At 42.6% G+C, this 20,341-nt stretch overlaps 1 protein-coding gene across 2 annotated transcripts in view; it reads left to right on the top strand.

Annotated features, from left to right (window-relative positions):
• LOC311150454 (serine/threonine-protein kinase PRP4 homolog) overlaps positions 1–20,341 on the top strand; it is a gene marked incomplete at its 5' end in the record, with an annotated part of 22,612 nt that extends 2,271 nt beyond the window's left edge. Inside the window, 13 exons of one of the 2 annotated variants that reach the window (XM_084187954.1) lie at positions 169–306; positions 717–863; positions 1,346–1,427; positions 3,278–3,476; positions 3,895–3,968; positions 5,246–5,336; positions 5,557–5,704; positions 6,216–6,353; positions 14,959–15,112; positions 17,064–17,178; positions 17,617–17,768; positions 17,981–18,067; positions 19,021–20,341. In XM_084187954.1, the coding sequence (XP_084044080.1) occupies positions 169–306; positions 717–863; positions 1,346–1,427; positions 3,278–3,476; positions 3,895–3,968; positions 5,246–5,336; positions 5,557–5,704; positions 6,216–6,353; positions 14,959–15,112; positions 17,064–17,178; positions 17,617–17,768; positions 17,981–18,067; positions 19,021–19,227 (1,732 nt within the window). In that variant the 3' untranslated portion in view covers positions 19,228–20,341. The remainder of the gene's footprint in view (positions 1–168; positions 307–716; positions 864–1,345; positions 1,428–3,277; positions 3,477–3,894; positions 3,969–5,245; positions 5,337–5,556; positions 5,705–6,215; positions 6,354–14,958; positions 15,113–17,063; positions 17,179–17,616; positions 17,769–17,980; positions 18,068–19,020) is intronic. The other variant, XM_084187953.1, reaches the window with a different exon arrangement.

Genomic DNA, 20,341 nt, shown 5'->3' with positions numbered 1-20,341 from the left:
GAGGTAGCGCTGTACATGTCGTCATGCCGCGAAATTCCAAACCAAACATAGTCCAGCGTACATCATCCCCACATTGAATCCTGTCCAAATTAAATCAGACCCACTTTAGGTAATGCATGGATAATATTGAATGTGTAACCCCTTATCCTGTTGTCACGTGATCTTCAGGATGCGGAGCCAGGATGAGGCAAGGGTCCGCCGGGACGCCAGCCCGGCCCTAGGCGCCCGGCGACCGTTCAGCCGCTCACCTTTCAGGCGGAGATCTCGCTCTCCCAGGAGACGCAGCAGGTCCCCATTCAGGAGGAGGTGGGTGGAGAACAGGTTCAAAAGTGTTTTTTAGTGTCCACATAGGTGCATGTCTCATTATCTGTATAACCCCTACCTGTGTTATGTATTTGAGTCTAAAACTACAGATGGGTCACTCTAGTCCTATTCTCTGTTCAATGAAGATCTGCTTACACTGAAACGTCATTCTTTATATTCATCTTTAAATACAATAACAATTTTTATAATGGAGAGAGTGTTGCACCTCACCTATTTTGGGGTTGTGAAAGTTTTGGGTTACGATAGTTCTATTATAAGGTATTTTGTTATTCTTCAAGATTCAGTGGTAATAGCTATATCATTAATGGAAATGACTGTTGAACAGCAGGAAGTCTTCCATGTTGCACCTGTAAGATGCTCAGGCGTTTGTTTTTCTTGGCTCTTTTCCATAGGTCGTTGGATCGGGACAGGATGGGACGGAGGCCGCGGTGGCGTTACAGATCCCAGGAGAGGAGATGGAGCCGGGACAGAGAGGACAAGTTCAAGGGCAGCCTCTCGGAGGGAATGAGGGCCGACAAGGAGGACTCTGAAGATGAAGTGTAGGCAGAGTGTAGTCCAGTGCACTAAGGAATTTTAGTTGCTTATACCCTATGAAAGTGATGTCATTCTGCGTCATACTTCCGGGTCATGTCTCCATATCTTTTAAATGGGCTTGACGATTATATCATCAAATTAGTGGAAACTTAGTCATTTAAGGTATATATAAAATTATATTTGTGTTACTTCTGTCAGATGCCTTTTATAAGTTTTGTCTTGAAAACCATTCAAAAAGCCTACAAAAGTTAAAAAACTACAAGGTTTCTTCCTGGAAAATGACAGATCACTTTAATAGGGTATTGCTTACCTCAGATTTTGGCTTAAGTGATTCAACATTAATCCATTTCAGTGTCATTAAACCACACCATTTTGGTTTTAGGGCAGGCTAACAAGTTTTGGTAATATAAGCTTTTGTTCATGTGTGTGGGGAGGATGACCACATTGTATGTATGTGTTGAGGGTTGACGTGGTGTTTCCTGTCCAGGGTGGAAGATTACGATGTGGATGAGGAGGACGAGGAGGCTCTCATTGAACAGAGGAGGCTACAGCGCCTGGCCATCGTCCAGGTGGGTGATAAGACCTCCATAACATCATCATCATCCTTGCTGCACTGACCTTACTTTAAACAGAGACAGAAACAGCCATTTAATGTCATGATATGCCATTTACCCTCTATTATTGGCTATTGTCATACACTGCATGCACACATGGCTCACACAGGTGTTTGATTGTTAGTTCATCGTGTGTGTGTACGTGTTTGCGTGCCTGTGCTTGGTATTCATGCTTACATTGTGTGTGTACAGTGGGGAAAAAAAGTATTTAGTCAGCCACCAATTGTGCAAGTTCTCCCACTTAAAAAGATGAGAGAGGCCTGTAATTTTCATCATAGATACACGTCAACTATGACAGACAAATTGAGGAAAAAAAATCCTGAAAATCACATTGTAGGATTTTAAAAGAATTTATTTGCAAATTATGGTGGAAAATAAGTATTTGGTCACCTACAAACAAGCAATATTTCTGGCTCTCACAGACCTGTAACTTCTTCTTTAAGAGGCTCCTCTGTCCTCCACTTGTTACCTGTATTAATAGCACCTGTTTGAACTTGTTATCAGTATAAAAGACACCTGTTCACAACCTCAAACAGTCACACTCCAAACTCCACTATGGCGAAGACCAAAGAGCTGTCAAAGGACACCAGAAACAAAATTGTAGACCTGCACCAGGCTGGGAAGACTGAATCTACAATAGGTAAGCAGCTTGGTTTGAAGAAATCAACTGTGGGAGCAATTCTTAGGAAATGGAAGACATACAAGACCACTGATAATCTCCCTCGATATGGGGCTCCACGCAAGATCTCACCCCGTGGGGTCAAAATGATCACAAGAACGGTGAGCAAAAATCCCAGAACCACACGGGGGGACCTAGTGAATGACCTGCAGAGAGCTGGGACCAAAGTAACAAAGCCTACCATCAGTAACACACTACGCCGCCAGGGACTCAAATCCTGCAGTGCAAGACGTGTCCCCCTGCTTAAGCCAGTACATGTCCAGGCCCGTCTGAAGTTTGCTAGAGTGCATTTGGATGATCCAGAAGAGGATTGGGAGAATGTCATATGAAACCAAAATATAACTTTTTGGTAAAAACTCAACTCGTCGTGTTTGGAGGACAAAGAATGCTGAGTTGCATCCAAAGAACACCATACCTACTGTGAAGCATGGGGGTGGAAACATCATGCTTTGGGGCTGTTTTTCTGCAAAGGGACCAGGACGACTGATCCGTGTAAAGGAAAGAATGAATGGGGCCATGTATCGTGAGATTTTGAGTGAAAACCTCCTTCCGTCAGCAAGGGCATTGAAGATGAAACGTGGCTGGGTCTTTCAGCATGACAATGATCCCAAACACACCGCCCGGGCAACGAAGGAGTGGCTTCGTACGAAGCATTTCAAGGTCCTGGAGTGACCTAGCCAGTCTCCAGATCTCAACCCCATAGAAAATCTTTGGAGGGAGTTGAAAGTCTGTGTTGCCCAGCGACAGCCCCAAAACATCACTGCTCTAGAGGAGATCTGCATGGAGGAATGGGCCAAAATACCAGCAACAGTGTGTGACAACCTTGTGAAGACTTACAGAAAACGTTTGACTTGTGTCATTGCCAACAAAGGGTATATAACAAAGTATTGAGAAACTTTTGTTATTGACCAAATACTTATTTTCCACCATAATTTGCAAATAAATTCATAAAAAATCCTACAATGTGATTTTCTGGATTTTTTTTCCTCATTTTGTCTGTCCTAGTTGACTTGTACCTATGATGAAAATTACAGGCCTCTCTCATCTTTTTAAGTGGGAGAACTTGCACAATTGGTGGCTGACTAAATACTTTTTTTCCCCACTGTATCTGTGTTCCCGTGAACAGAAGTACAAGGGAGGGAGGGTGGATAGTAACATGTCGGAGCCCGGCAGCCCCCAGAGCAGCCCGCGCAGCCGCTCGCCCTCGCCAGACGACATCTTGGAGCGTGTGGCGGCCGACGTCAAAGAGTACGAGCGGGAAAACGTGGACACCTTTGAAGAAAACATCAAGGCCAAGCACAACCTCATAGAACAGGAGAAAGACGGTACACTGGTGTGTGTGTGTGGGTTCCTCAAACCTGTGGCAAACTAAGACATATGAAATACTTTCAGATACTTGAGCCACGTTTGATTTAGTTTGCTCAGTACATTTACACAAGTATGTATTGAAAGTATTTGACATATGCATTTGACCCAGGTGCGTGTGCGTGTTTGTGTGTCATGCTGATAGAAGCTCATGCTGGTACATGAATCAGTAGTGGGGATAGAAAAATAATTTGTCTTATTTTGCATGGCTTCAGACTAATACTATTGATGGGGATCGAGTTAGAAATGTAGTTCCAAAGTCCATTGCTCATTATGTCAAATCCTAATGTACACTATGAATTCTTCTTAATAAATCAAAATGCTTTTACAGTTTTAATAATAACTTATAACTGTACTCCCTTTCCCTTTCTATCCTAGAAGGAACCAACCCCCAAAAAACATCCGCCCCTGATATGTTCACCGAATCGGATGACATGTTCGCCGCCTACGATGTGAGTACTCCTCCTGTTGCTATGATTCCATTGCGTTGTTCCCATTCTGACCACCATGACGTGTACGAGCCTTCAACTTTTAAATGAAGTTGTCTATGGAATAGGATCCCAGCAGATAGAGTTGCACAGTGTGGTGTCCGGGTCGCCTTTGTATTACTGTCCAAACAAGCTTCTGTCAGTGGGTAACTGTAAACCGTAAAGCGTTTTCTCTGGTGACTTTTCTGTGAGAACTGCAAGTCCGATTCAGAGTCTGACTTTCACGTAAATCATTAACTGAGGTCACTGGGGAACTTGCACAAAAGATTGGCACGTCGGTCTCAAGTCAGAATATCACCTCAAGTGGCTGAATAGGTTTTGTATTGCAGCCTGACAGTCCGACCTGGGTTCAAATAGTATTACACTGAACAAAAATATAAACGCAACATGTAAAGTGTTGGTCCCATGTTTCATGAGCTGAAATAAAAAATCCCAGAAATTCTTCAGACGCACAAAAAGCTTATTGCTCTCCAATTTTATGCACACATTTGTTTACATCCCTGTTAGTGAGCATTTCTCATTTGCCAAGATAATCCATCCACCTGACAGGTGTGGCATATCAAGAAGCTGATTAAATGGCATGATCATTACACAGGTTTACCTTGTGCTGGGGATAATAAAAGGCCACTCTAAAATGTGCAGTTTTGTCACAACATAATGCCACAGATGTCTCAAGTTTTGAGGGAGCATGCAATTGGCATGCTGACTGCAGGAATGTCCACCAGAGCTGTTGCCAGAATGTTCATTTCTCTAGAATTTGGCAGTAAGTCCAACTGGCCTCACAACCACAGACCACGTAACCACGCCAGCCCAGGACCTCCACATCCGGTTTCTTCACCTGCGGGATCGTCTTTAATAAAGCCCTTTTGTTGGGAAAAACTAATTCTGATTGGCTGGGCCTGGCTCTCCAGTGGGTGCACCCATGGCTGCACCCTTGCCCAGTCATGTGAAATCCATAGATTTAGGACCTAATTAATTAATTTAAATTGACTGATTTCCTTATATGAACTGTAACTGAGTAAAATCTTTGAAAGGGTTATGAGTGTTTGATTGAGCCTGCTTGTGGCGCCAGATGGATGGGATTTGCGCTTTTGGGACTATTCATTTGGTTCCATTGTGCCAGGCAAGCTCAATCAAGCACACTTAATAAAGATAACTTATTACTTGAAAGGAGAAGAGAAAAAAACGTTGAAAAACCATTGTTTTTTAAACTAATACTAAGTGATTTGTGGTCACTGCAGAGTGCAAGGCTTCGAGCAGCAGGCATCGGGAAGGACTTTAAGGAGAACCCCAACCTCCGAGACAACTGGACAGACGCAGAGGGATACTACCGTAAGTCATAAAGCTCCTTTGTTCCTTCAGTTGTTTGTTTGATTGTTAATTCATTAATCACTCAGAGTGAAGTGTTTTGGTTAGATCTATTCTGTTGTACGTCTGCATTTGTGCACAATTGTGCAGTTGTAACCTACATTATCCGTCAAAATTGTTAGAATAGAAGGTCCCCCATTCATAAGCAGTTAGCTAATACGTTCTGTCTTTTGATGTTTGACAGGACTCAATATCGGGGAGATACTGGACAAGCGGTACAGCGTGTATGGCTACACGGGCCAGGGGGTGTTCAGCAACGTCATTCGCGCCCGAGACGTGGCCCGTGCCAGCCAAGAGGTGGCCATCAAGATCATTCGGAACAACGAGCTCATGTGAGTGCTATGCCTTTGTTACATGGAAGAGGCTTGTATTTTATATTTTGACAGGGGTAGCCACCTTCCTCCTGGAGGGATAGGTGTGTAGGCTTTTGTTCTATCCAGGCTCTAACACACCGGATTCCACTAACCTCTACTTCATTAGCTGAATCGGGTGTGTCAGAGCACGGCTGGAACAAAAGCCTAGGATGTATTCATTAGGCTGATTCCGTTGCAAAATGTTTCATCTGTTGCAAAATGCTTTGCAACGGAAAACGTTTACTCCAAACAGAAAACGTTTTCCAATGAAAACGAGAGTTTCTATTGGACAAATTCATGTAGGTCCCTCCCCGTTTGGTTCGGTTTATTTCTGTTTGGTTCCTAGAGTAAATGGTAAACTGTTTCCGTTGCGAAATGTTTTGCAACAGACTAATGAAAACTCCCCAGTACACCCAGTAGCTCTCCAGGGGGACCTGTCCAGTGTGTCCATAACTTGACACTCATCCCAGTGATCTCTCTGTCCCAACAGGCAGAAGACTGGGCTGAAGGAGCTGGAGTTCCTTAAAAAGCTCAACAATGCTGACCCAGACGACAAGTTCCACTGTCTGCGCCTCTTCCGACACTTCTACCACAAGCAGCACCTCTGCCTGGTCTTCGAGCCTCTCAGGTACACCAACAAGGCCTCTGGCACCCATAGATTGAGTACAGTGTTTCCCCTTTCGCTGTAAAGGCAGTAGGGCTGACCCCATTTAGTTGAGTGGTCGATTGGCTGTTGGTTGACCCAGATTTCTTTAGTCGAGCAGTAGCATGGTGTACAAGACACCTGTCTGATTCACGCCTGTCTGAGTGGACTAATCTATTGTAGGGGCCGTGGGGATGGCACAGTCCATCACTCTAAGACATGTGCTACTGAAATTATATATGGTTATATTATGTAAGAACAATGGTGCAACACTAATAAACATTATATTGTTTTATAACAAATGCGCTTTTTCCCCGCGTTGGATAGCTGTCCGGTTCTGAACGCATCAGTGCGCTGTTGAATTGGCGCCTTTTCCTAGACCATGTTGCTATGTGCATAATAGCAGAGTTAACCAGCATATTGGTGTTGAGGACAATGCGGTAGAGGCAGCAGTGGAGTTAGGTGATGAGAAAACAGCCCTTGCCTTAATTGTCTAAGAAAAGTGAGGAGAGAGGAAACCCCAACTTAATTAGGTCTATAATCAATAGCCTAACTGTTAAATGTGCCTGGCTTTATAAATCATTCATATATATAGTGTCTACAGAAATAAGACAGATCCTGCTTGTGTTGCCTGTTTGAGTGTTTGTTTAATAGCCAACTGATTCCATGAGCACCAAGCCTCACGCAACCACAACATGTCGGATGAACAAGTTCACACATTCGGCTGTGTTTAATCTTTGCCATGCTGTAGTAAAGGCTTCACACTGGGTTTTTTTCAATAGATCAGCCTCTGGTATTATATATAATTTATTCACACTGTTCCAAATTGTCAGAAAAATAATATAATAATAATAATAATAATAATAGCCCTCCGTTTTCTTGATCTCCTTCTTGTTGTTATTATTATTATTATGATATCATTATAATAATAAGTAATGTCATTATCATTAGTAGGCATAGTATAGCAGCCTTGTATAACCACCATGGAGTTGTAGGCCTAAAGGCGTCAGCATGCTTCAGTTCGGCTGGTGGCTAGCCGAAGTCGGCTAGGCGTACCGAACGAGTGTGCTCGCAAAAAAAGCCGAAATAGTACTGTTTGTCCATTTTGAAACGCCGTAGCCAGTATAAACTTCCTCAAAATGGTCAGAATTAATCCAAGATACTTAAGAAATATGTCATAAATTGACGTTTTTGCCAAGGAGATCTTAGTTGCATAATTCTACATCTAATTAAGATGTTTGGTGCAGTATTTCTAAATGAAATAATTTGCATGAAAATGAACAGACTTTACTGAAGAGTCCCGACTGTTGACCAATCACCGACAAAGGGGCATAGACTTCGGCTACCGACTTCGGCTTGTGTCCGAACAACCGAAAAAACCCTTACCAAGTCCAAAACAAACAAAAACGTCACAAAATGTTGTCATAATATATGCACAAACTCTTCCGAACTGTTTCGTCCTGTTTAGTCTTAAAACCTTAACTTACTTAGGCCTATATTTCAATACTTATATAGGCTACTGTATCAATCATTCGTTCATGTCATCACACAGCAGACGAGTCATTTGTGATTTGAAATGCAATCAAGCATTTTAGTTTAAAAATAACAATGCAAACCTTTAATAATTAGCGTAAACAATAAATAAGCCGTTCCATTTCGGAAATTGCATTCACAAATGAATCTTTGCTGTAATAAAGGCTTTACAAAAAAACTTTACAACAGACTCTGGTACGCTTATAATTTCTTTAGTGTTGTTTACATTGTTCCAAATGGTCAGAGAAATTATATTGTAATCTAACAACACCGTTTTTGCACACATAATATGCGTGCTCCTTACCTTGTTTTTCTTGATCTCCAGTATTTTCCACAACTAGTCAAATGTATTCCACACATCTGACTTCCCCTTTACCTCCTGAGCAACCAGTAAACATTCCCCGTTTTCTAGTTTATTTGTCACGTCCTCTGCATTTATTTTGCTGTCACATGTGTTTGGAGTTTGTTATAATGTGATTTATTGATGTGATTATATGCTATAAATCAGGTCCTATTGGTCACGTGCATGTGATGCATACATGTGTTACTTAAAGAGAGCAAGGGTTGAGGGAATAGGGAATGTTTTCCCTAAACAAATTAGGGATTTCGGTAACAGAACTTTTCAGTCAAATGGCTGTAGTTATGTTGCTGGTTCAGCAACACAGACAGCGCGATAAACACTGTTGATGTTCTGTGGTGGTCGCTGCAGCAGGGAGGAGAGACAGACAATGGGTGCCAGTCACAGTAACTTGCTGTAAAGAAAATAATTACACAGCTCAGCAATTCTGAGCCCGGCCCGGCACAATCAAATAAATTGCGGTTGGACTCCCTCTAGTCATTTGTGTGTCTTAATTATTTCATCAAACAGTGCGCTTAAAGCATCAGACAAGCTCCGTGCATATAGTTGATTTGATTAAAATAAAAAGGATGTGTCTATACAGTGCATTCGGAAAGTATTCAGATCCCTTGACTTTTTCCACATTTTGTTATGTTACAGCCTTATTCTAAAATGGATTAAATAAATAAAAATCTTCATCAATCTACACAAACTACTCCATTATGACAAAGTGAAAACAGCTTTTTAGAAATGTATTTAAAATGTATAAAAAACATAAGACATAAATACCTTATCGATCGATAACTATTCAGACCCTTTGCTATGAGACTCGAAATTAAGCTCAGGTGCATCCTGTTTCCATTGATCATCCTTGAGATGTTTCTACAACTTGATTGGAGTACCCCTGTGGTAAATTCAATTGATTGGACATGATTTGGAAAGGCACATACCTGTCTATATAAGGTCCCAAAGTTGACAGTGCATGTCAGAGCAAAAACCAAGTCCTGAGGTCAAAGGAATTGTCTGTAGAGCTCCGAGAAAGGATTGTGTCGAGGTACAGATCTGGGGAAGGGTACCAAAAAATTGCTGCAGCATTGAAGTTCCCCAAGAATACAGTGACCTCCATCATTCTTCAATGGAAGAAGTTTGGAACCAGCAAGACTCTTCCTAGAGCTGGCCACCTGGCCAAACTGAGCAATCGAGGAAGAAGGGCCTTGGTCAGGGAGGTGACCAAGAACCTGATGGTCACTCTGACAGAGCTCCAGAGTTCCTCTGTGGAGATGGGAGAACCTTCCAGAAGGACAACCATCTCTGCAGCACTCCACCAATCAGGCCTTTATGGTAGAGTTGCCAGACGGAAGCCACTCCTCAGTAAAAGGCACATGAAAGCCCGCTTGGAGTTTGCGGAAAGGCACCTAAAGGACTCAGACCATGATAAACAAGATTATCTGGTCTGGTCTTATTGATGCAAAGATGCTGTTTGACGTCTGAGAAAGTCTGCTGCTCTCTGTCCTATGTTTCACCGCTGATTCAATATTTTCTTGTTCTAACCATGGTCTCAATTATTTTTTACCTATGCACATGCATGTACAGATAGACACGTTCAAAGCTCTCCCTCGCCCTCCATTTGGCAAATCTGACCATAATTCTATCCTCCTGATTCCTGCTTACAAGCAAAAACTATAGCAGGAAGCACTAGTGACTCGGTCAATAAAAAAGTGGTCAGATGAAGAAGATGCTAAACTACAGGACTGTTTTTCTAGCACAGACTGGAATATATTCTGGGATTCTTCTGATGGCATTGAGGAGTACACCACATCAGTCACTGGCTTCATCAATAAGTGCATCGACGACGTCGCCCACACAGTGACTGTACGTACATACCCCAACCAGAAGCAATGGATTACAGGCGACATCCGCACTGAGCTAAAGGGTAGAGCTGCCGCTTTCAAGGAGCGGGACTGTAACCCGGAAGCTTGTAAGAAATCCCGCTATGCCTTCCGACGAACCATCAAACAGATCGAATCGTACTACACAGGCTCCCTGGGAATAAACACCTCCCTCAATAACCGGATCCTGGACTTCCTGACGGGCCGCCCTCAGGTGGTAAGGGTAGGTAACAACACATCTGCCATGCTGATCCTCAACACGGGGGCCCTTCGGGTGCGTGCTCAGTCCCCTCCTGTACTCCCTGTTCACTCATAACTGCATGGCCTTGCACGACTCCAACACCATCATTAAGTTTGCCGATGACACAACAGTGGTAGGCCTGATCAATGACGAGACAGCTTATAGGGTGGAGGTCAGAGACCTGGCCGTGTGGTGCCAGGACAACAACCTCTCCCTCAACGTGATCAAGACAAAGGAGATGATTGTGGACTACAGGAAAAAGAAGAGGACTGAGCACGCCCCCATTCTCATCGATGGGGCTGTAGTGGAGTAGGTTGAGAGCTTAAAGTTCCTTGGTGTCCACATCACCAACAAACTAACATGGTCCAAGCACACCAAGGCAGTCGTGAAGAGGGCACGACAAAACCTATTCCGAGACTGAAAAGATTTGGCATGGGTCCTCAGATCCTCAAAAGGTTCTACAGCTGTACCATCGAGAGCATCTTGACTGGTTGGATCACTGCCTGGTATTCCAACTGCTGGGCTTACGATCGCAAGGCACTACAGAGGGTAGTGCGTACGGCCCAGTACATAACTGGGGCCAAGCTTCCTGCCATCCAGGACCTCTATACCAGGCGGTGTCAGAGGAAGGCCCTAGAAATTGTCAAAGACTCCAGCCACCCTAGTCATAGACTGTTCTCTCTGCTACCGCACGGCAAGCAGTACCAGAGCGCCAAGTCTAGGTCCAAGAGGCTTCTATAAACAGCTTCTACTCCCAAGCCATAAGACTCCTGAACATCTAATCAAATTGGCTACCCAGACTATTTGCATTGCACCTCCCCCCTATTTTGTTGCATTACAACCTGTAATTTAAATGGATTTTTATTTGGATTTCATGTAATGGACATACACAAAATCGACAGACCAAAGCATAACTTGTTTCAAAAAATTCTAACAAATAACGGAAAAGTGGTGCGTGCATATGTATTCACCCCCTTTGCAATGAAGCCCCTAAATAAGATCTGGTGCAACCAATTACCTTCAGAAGTCACATAATTAGTTAAATAAAGTCCACCTGTGTGCAATCTAAGTGTCACATGATCTGTCACATGATCTCAGTATATATACACCTGTTCTGAAAGGCCCCAGAGTCTGCAACACCACTAAGCAAGTGGCACCATGAAGACCAAGGAGCTCTCCAAACATGCCAGGGACAAAGTTGTGGAGAAGTACAGATCAGGGTTGGGTTATAAAAAAATATCAGAAACTTTGAACATCCCACGGAGCACAGTTAAATCCAAAAATTCAAAGTGCCACAGCGGAGATAGGAGTATCTGTCCATAGGACCACTTTAAGCCATACACAGAGAGCAGCAGCCAGAAAAAAGCCATTGCTTAAAGAAAAAAAAATAAGCTAACGCGTTTGGTGTTCACCAAAAGGCATGTGGGAGACTCCCCAAACATATGGAAGAAGGTACTCTAGTCAGATGAGACTAAGATTGAGCTTTTTGGCCATCAATGAAAATGCTTTGTCTGGCGCAAAACCAACACCTCTCATCACCCCGAGAACACCATCCCCACAGTGAAGCATGGTGGTGGCAGCATCATGCTGTGGGGATATTTTTAATCGGCAGGGACTGGGAAACTGGTCAGAATTGAAGGAATGATGGATGGTGCTACATACAGGGAAATTCTTGAGGGAAACCTGTTTCAGTCTTCCAGAGATTTGAGACTGGGACGGAGGTTCACCTTCCAGCAGGACAATGACCCTAAGCATACTGCTAAAGCAACACTTGAGTGGTTTAAGGGGAAACATTTAAATGTCTTGGAATGGCCTAGTCAAAGCCCAGACCTCAATCCAATTGAGAATCTGTGGTTTCACTTAAAGATTGCTGTACACCAGCGGAACCCATCCAACTTGATGGAGCTGGAGCAGTTTTGCCTTGAAGAATGGGCAAAAGTCCCAGTGGCTAGATGTGCCAAGCTTATAGAGACATACCCCAAGAGACTTGCAGCTGTAATTGCTGCAAAAGGTGGCTCTACAAAGTATTGACTTTGAGGGGGGTGAATAGTTTTCCTGTTTTTTTGTCTTATTTCACAATAAAAAATATTTTGCATCTTCAAAGTGGTAGGCATGTTGTGTAAATCAAATGATTAAAAAAAAAATAAAATAAAAATTTAATTCCAGGTTGTAAGGCAACAAAATAGGAAATATTCTAAGGTGGGTGAATACTTTCGCAAGCCACTGTACATGTACATATTACCTCAATTACCTCGACTAACCGGTGCCCCCGCACATTGACTCAGTACCTGTACCCCCTGTATGTAGCCTCGCTATTGTTAGTTTTACTTCTGCTCTTTAATTATTTGTTACTTTTATTTTGTATAATTTTTTTATTGTATATTTTTTTGATTTTTGTGATATGTTTTTTTGGGGTATTCTTTCTTAAAACTGCATTGTTGGTTAAGGGCTTGTAAGTAAGCATGCACTGTATTCGGTGCATGTGACAAATACTATTTGATTTGATGTTGGCCGATTAGGCCTGGCTTGCAGTCTGCGTTCCAATTCATCCCAAAGGTGTTCGATGAGGTTGAGCTCAGGGCAGGCCAGTCAAGTTCTTCCACACCGATCTTAACAAACCATTTCTGTATGAACCTCGCTTTGTGCATGGGGCGTTGTCATGCTGAAACAGGAAAGGGCCTTCCCCAAACTCTTGCCACAAAGTTGGAAGCACAGAATCGTCTATAATGTAATTGTGTCCTGTAGTGTTAAGATTTCCCTTCACTAGAACTTAGGGGCCTAGCCCGAACCATGAAAAACAGCCCCAGACCATTATTCCTCCTCCACCAAACGTTACAGTTGGCACTATGCATTGGGGCAGGTAGCGTTCTCCTGGCATCCTCCAAACCCAGATTTGTCCGTCGGACTGCCAGATGGTGAAGTGTTATTCATCACTACAGGGAATGCGTTTCCACTGCTCCAGAGTCCAATGGCGGCGAGCTATACACCAATCCAGCCGGAACTTGGCATTGCGCATGGTGAGCTTAGACTTGTGTGCGGCTGCTTGGCCATTTCATGAAGCTCCCGACGAACAGTTCTTGTGCTGACGTTGCTTCCAGAGGCAATTTAGAACTCGGTATTGAGTGTTGCAACCGAGGACAGATGATTTTTACATGTTACGCGCTTCAGCACTCGGCAGTCCAGTTCTGTGAGCTTGTGTGGCCTACCACTTCGCGGCTGAGCCGTTGTTGACATTTCCATTTCACAATAACAGCACTTACAGTTGACTGGGGCAGCTCTAGCAGGGTAGAAATTTGACGAACTGACTTGTTGGAAAGGTGGCATCCTATGACAGTGCCACGTTGAAAGTCACATTCCACTTCCAATGTTTGTCTAGGGAGATTTCATGGCTGCGCTCACAACGGGTATGGCTGAAATAGCGGAATTCACTAATTTGAAGGGGTGTCCACATACTTTTGTGTATATATAGTCTATGTCTGAAATGTCACCTTATTCCCTACATAGTGCACTACTTCTCTGGTCAAAAGTAGCGAATAGGGTCCCTTATTTCTTTATTTTTTTATTTTTACGCACTCCTGGATAGTTTTTTGGGGGTATTTTAAAGTAATAACTGTCCAGGGAAAATGTAACTTTTAAAAGTTAATATTCTGTTAACCTATACCCAAATAATGTTGTTGACTTGTCCTATACTCGTATTTGTTGCCAAAGCATAAATTGAAGGAAAAAAAACACTTCAAAAACCCCACCTCAAACTTGTATTTTAAACAGACCGTTAAGAAAATTATTGCTATTTCCATGATGTCATTGGCGCATTGGCCAATTAGCAGTCTACTCGCATGAATATTTTTAAAGGGATACTGCGAGATTTTGAGATTTATGTCATTTTTCTGCTTTCCAAGTCAGATGAGCTCATATAATCTTGTTTCTTATGATGATCAGTCAAATGAACACATTTATAAAATATAGAATACTATGTATAGCTTTGTAAGACTATAAATAACCAACCACCCAACTTTGAAGTAGTTTGGTCTATTTCCCTGCTACAGCTGGCTACTGTACCTGGAGACTTCCAGCAATTGCGCTAAGCTAACGATATGGTAACTTCAATTATCTCCAAACTGCACACAGAGACATACAAATGGTATCCATGTGTTCATCTGACTCTGGGTAAGAAGAAAAAATGAATCCCGGAATCTTGCACTATCCCTTTAATGACCGGTATACTCCCACACCATTCTGTTGTTGGGGTATGCCCAAACCATTCAAACACAGAAAAGCTGCTTTTAACATACTTAATAATTTTTTTTAAATGGAAGGAAAACTATTTCACTCGTATTGTACAGCAATTAATTATAGGTAATATTTCATAGAAATCTGTAAACACTGGACAGTTACTTTAAAACTTTATGCAAACAGGAAATGAGGCGGGGTGACAGGCAAGTGGTAAAAACAGTGGGAAGGGTAGACACAGGGATTAAACCCTGGTCACGAGTGGGGAGTTGGATATGTGATGTGCCAGGGAGTGTTACCACGGCTCTGCACGATGCACCCCTAGATTGTAAGTGGCATCTCTCTCTCTCTACTCTTTAGTATGAACCTGCGCGAGGTACTGAAGAAGTATGGCAAAGACGTGGGCCTCCACATCAAGGCGGTGCGCTCCTACAGCCAGCAGCTCTTCCTGGCCCTGAAGCTGCTGAAACGCTGCAACATCCTGCATGCCGATATCAAGCCTGACAACATCTTGGTGCGTCTCCTCTAACCAACCAAAGCCCCCAGAGAGAGTCAATAACACTATTTCACTAAACACAGTGAGAGTGAACATTTTACAAACATTTAATGGAAAATACATGTTTTAAAGCAAGTTTAGTTTAGAAAATGTAATTTAAGTGTCACTTCACAATGATACAATAATGCAAAATACAGTTTTATTTGTTTTTAAACACATTGTGAACCACTCAAATGTAGTTTTGAGACTAACAAACAATCATTATCAAACATGGTACAGGCGTAAGCTATAATTCATTACATCATCTATACACGTATGCATAAACAAAACAAAAAGTACAGAAGATAAAAGGATAATGAAGCACTTATAAAGAAACGTCTCCATTGTGGGATAATGTGGCAGGCTTTGACGCAGACATTTACATTATTATTACCTGATCAAATTTCACCCAATTTAATATTTTAATCTAGACCGTTAATTATAATTTGGGCTGGACAACTGACTAAAAACATCATCCCTAATGTTGTTGTATAACCGACAGTAAAGCAAGACATGAGCTTCTGTTTGAATGGATCCATCGTTCCAAAAAGTACATACACGTTTATCTAAGGGAATGTTTGTGTATCGACAAGTCTCAATGGCGAGAGGGGCCACTCCACATCTAAATTTAGCAAAAGAGCTTTGATATTGCTTGGATAAAACTGTACGTACATAGGCAATAGGTGCGCAGTTTGTTACTTTCAGGTTTGTTTATCAAGTTGGTACCACTTTAGTTCATAGCTTTTTAAAAGTGCTGATTCAAAAGCATTTTGGGCATTTCTAGAGTACACTCTCATTAATGTACGTTGAGAACAGAATAGGTGGTAAAATGCAACCCTGTTTCACTCCAATGTCAACAGGTAACCAGTCAGTTAGGCAGCCATTGACTCGTACACAACATTTTACATTATCATACATGGAGATGAGGCATTTCAGGATGCTACCATTTAGACCAATTGACTCCAGCTTGTCCCATAGCATAAATTTGTCAATGTGGTCAAAGGCTTTAGAGAAATCTATTAAAGAACAGTAAGTGGACGTGTTAGGGCGGCAGGTAGCTTAGTGGGTAAGAGCGTTGTGCCAGTAACCGAAAGGTCGCTGGTTCTAATCCCTGAGCCGACTAGGTGAAAAATCTGTCGATGTGCCCTTATGCAAGGCACTTAACCCTAAATGCTCCTGTAAGTCGCTCTGGATAAGAGCGTCTGCTAAATGACTAAAATGTAAATGTAGATGTGTTCATTTTGATTGTGGTAAAGTGGGTGATGTGTTCCAGGCAACTTTGTTTCTTTCTGAACCCATTTTGCTCATCTGCTATATTGTTGTATGTTTCCGAAAGATCCATAATGCCGCCTTGTTGGCATTATGACCCGGTTGCGGAGATACTGTTCGATTTGAGCAGGGCACTCTGCCCTTATCAGTTTTACCCGGTCACGTGACCGGCCATAGCCCAGTGCCCCTCGGTTTAGTCTAATTGTGTGAACAATGTGATGTTTAGGGGGAGGGGGGGGGTAAACACTGTTAACTGACATAGAGATGACCGTTGTACAATGCCAATGCTCTGACTCTAAATTACATACAGTACATTAAAATTGTATCACTTACCTAAGAGTTTAGTTTACAGCAGGGTTGTCTCACTTGCTAACTAGCCAGTAAATAACTAGATGCTGACTAGTATTTACTGACCTGTTGACTGTGGCAGGCAGCACTCCTTTTCCACAGTGACGTAATAGTGAAATAGGGTTATTCACTTCTGCATCTCAGTTCTTTTGATAGCAAGTGGTTTGTCATTGTGCTTGAACTCTACAATAAATTAATTTGGTGGACAGGGAATGCTGGGAGATTTGGCGTCACAATTGACCTTTTTAAACATGTTGGCTGGAGTTTTACATAGGTCGAGTGGCATATCTTTTGATTGGTTTGTTTTCAACAGGTCAACGAGTCGAAAACCATCCTCAAGCTCTGTGACTTTGGTTCAGCGTCACACGTGGCGGAGAATGGCATCACGCCCTACTTGGTCAGCCGGTTCTACAGGGCGCCAGAGATTAGTGAGCCTCTTCTCTTCTTCTCTTTTGTGTTCTTCTCCTCTGTTCTTTTTTCCTTTCCTCTCTTCTCTGGATTGGTTTAGAATGAATCCTGTCAGCCGACTTTTTTTTATCACCAACGCTTGACCTGGAGTGCTACTATACTTGGTGTGCAGGCTTTTGCTCCAGCCCAGCACAAGCTACATTCAACTAATCACCTGCTCATCAAGTCCTTGATTAGTTGAATTAGTGCGTCCAGTAGCTCTCCACAACCAGTTGGTGACCACTGCTGTAGGTCTTAACTTGTAGGGAAAATGTACAACTGTTGTATTTAGTAGGCACCAAACGGAAGAAAACAGATTATTTAGAATATTTTTGAAATGCTATGCCCTTATGAACACATCCCTGATCAAACATACTCGTTTGTCATAGTCCCCCTAAAGCCTGCATTTTTCCTTGCAGTCATCGGGAAGCCTTACGACTACGGGATCGACATGTGGTCCGTTGGCTGCACTCTGTATGAGCTGTACACGGGCAAGATACTTTTCCCAGGGAAAACCAACAACCACATGATTAAGCTGGCCATGGACATCAAGGGCAAGATGCCCAACAAGGTGAGACCAACTGTACTGTAGGGTCCATCCAGAAACACACCCTTCCCCTACTACTGGAAATGTACAGAAGGGGAAAACAATTTATTCAGAAGTGATATAAGAATTCTGAAATATCAATGAGGAAACTTGAAATCTGAGTTTCTGGTTACTTCCTGGATGGACTAATTTGAAATGGAATTGACCCCTTCTGATATATTTCTACCCCTCCACAGATGATCAGGAAAGGCGTGTTCAAGGACCAGCACTTTGACCAGAACCTCAACTTCCTGTACACAGAAGTAGACAAAGTTACCGAAAGGGTAGGTTGTTGTTATTTTCTCTAATATTGTCTTAGAGTGGGAATGTTTTAATTAAAACCTCTCTGGTATCCGTATTAGTCCATGTATACTTACACTGAACAAAAATATAAATGCAACATGCAACAATTTCAAAGATTTTACTGAGTTACAGTTTATATAAGGAAATCAGTCAATTTAAATACATTCATTAGGCCCTAATCTATTGATTTCACATGACTGGGCAAGGGCGCAGCCATGGGTGGGCCCGTGGTCTGTGGTTGTGAGGCCAGTTGGACATACTGCCAAATTATCTAAAACGACATTGGAGAAGGCTTATGGTAGAGAAATGAACATTAAATTCTCTGGCAACAGCTCTGGTGGACATTCTTGCAGTCAGCATACCAATCGCACGCTCCCTCAACTTGAGACATCTGTTGCATTGTGTCGTGTGACATCTTTGCAAAGGATAAATGTTCACTAACAGGGATATAAACAAATTTGTGCAAATAATTTGAGAGAAATAAGCTTTTTGTGCGTATGGAACATTTCTGGGATCTTTATTTCAGCTCATGAAACATGGGACCAACACTGTACATGTTGCCTTGATATTTTTGTTCAGTATATTTCCATTTTGTGCAAAGTAAGCTAAGCCCATTGTTCATTCTCCTTTTCCTCCTATTCCAATCACCCCCTCCACATCTCTATGCCAACTTTCTCTCTACCATCTTCTTTTTCCCCACTCCTTTCTTTTCTCTCGCCGTCTTATAAAATCGTTTGTTTTCCTCCCTGGTTCTTTCTCGACTCTGATCCCTTTCGCCCCGCCCCACCCAACTCACACACTCCTATCTGTTCCACTTCTCATCCTGACTCCTTCTCTTCTCTCTCTCTATCGCATGCCCTCGATTTATTTCCTGACTCCCCTCCCTTCACCCCCCGTACCCCCCCTGTCCTTCTTCTGTCCCACCCATTCACAGGAGAAGGTGACAGTGATGAGCACCATCAACCCCACCAAGGAGCTGCTGGCTGACATGGTGGGCTGCCAGCGTCTCCCTGAGGACCAGCGCAAGAAGGTTGCCCAGCTCAAGGACCTGCTAGACCTGACCCTTATGCTGGACCCGGCCAAGAGGATCAGCATCAACCAGGCCCTGCAGCACCCCTACATCCAGGAGAAGATCTTCTGACCATCTCTTACTGTACCACTCACAGTCATGCATTGATTGATTGACACATGCAGAAGATAGTTTGACTATGGTTGGACCCCACCCCAGCCCAAGAAATGTATTTATTTGAGCTGGCAGACTCTGCTGAATGAGAGGAAGTAGTATTTTCTTTCTTCCCCTGTTTGAACAACACACACACACATGCTCTGACGTTTTACATTGATCTAAAGTCTTGTATTATTTAACCATAGTAGGGGTGTGAACGTTTAAATGTTTAAACAAAATTGAATCCTTAACGTTAAGAAAAAAAAACTAACCGTTTTTTTTCTCTCCACAAAATTGAAATCACGGTGCAGTTATCACAAAACTACCACTAACAGGTCCCGATCATCATAAAGAGATGTTCTCTTTTACAAATAGGCCTATGTAATGCAACAATGCTGTAACGTTAGTAAGAGGGGATATGCATCCGCACGTCATCGTCGTTAACAGTTTGAAAAAAAGCGCTGTTACAGAAATTATTGCAGTTGATACGCAACCGTTTTCAATGGCCTACTTGAGTTGCGAGGTAATTTGATAAATGAAGAACTGCAAACGCCATTTGAGCCTCAACTCACGCTACTGAAATAGGTGCGTCTTTCTCATAAATATCACTGTTCACCGTTTACTCCCATTTCAACAGGGTGTTATTCCCTTTATAATGGGAGTTGAGACATACAGTTAACAGCATTAGAAAGCAAAAAAACTTCAATTTTTAACCAGTAGATACCCGTATTTAGCGGGTGTTTTATTTTGCCCTGTGTTTGATTTGTGAGCTTAAACTTAGTGGGCAGGCTTTTGTTAATCATGAAACAAAGCCCCTAGACTAATGAGTACACAATTTGCCTTCATCAAAACAATGTTTTTGTTTCATATTTCATTCTGGAACCTGCCTAGATTTAGGGGTGGGGGGGGGGGGGGGGGGTTGTAACCTATTCTAAATGGCACACTATAGCAGTTCACAAAAAAGCCTCAAATAGACAAGACTCGTTTATTATTCCAAAACTGCAGCGCGTGGTTGGAACACATTTCCCTACGCTAATCAACCAGTCCATTTTGAATTTGTGATAAAGCTGTCATGATTTGGCAAGGAATG

Source organism: Coregonus lavaretus (genome assembly GCF_964263955.1).
Source record: "Coregonus lavaretus genome assembly, chromosome: 23".
In the NCBI taxonomy this organism is placed as follows: Eukaryota; Metazoa; Chordata; class Actinopteri; order Salmoniformes; family Salmonidae; genus Coregonus; species Coregonus lavaretus.
Note: the sequence above shows the minus strand (reverse complement) of the source record. Positions and strands in the feature narration are given on the sequence as shown.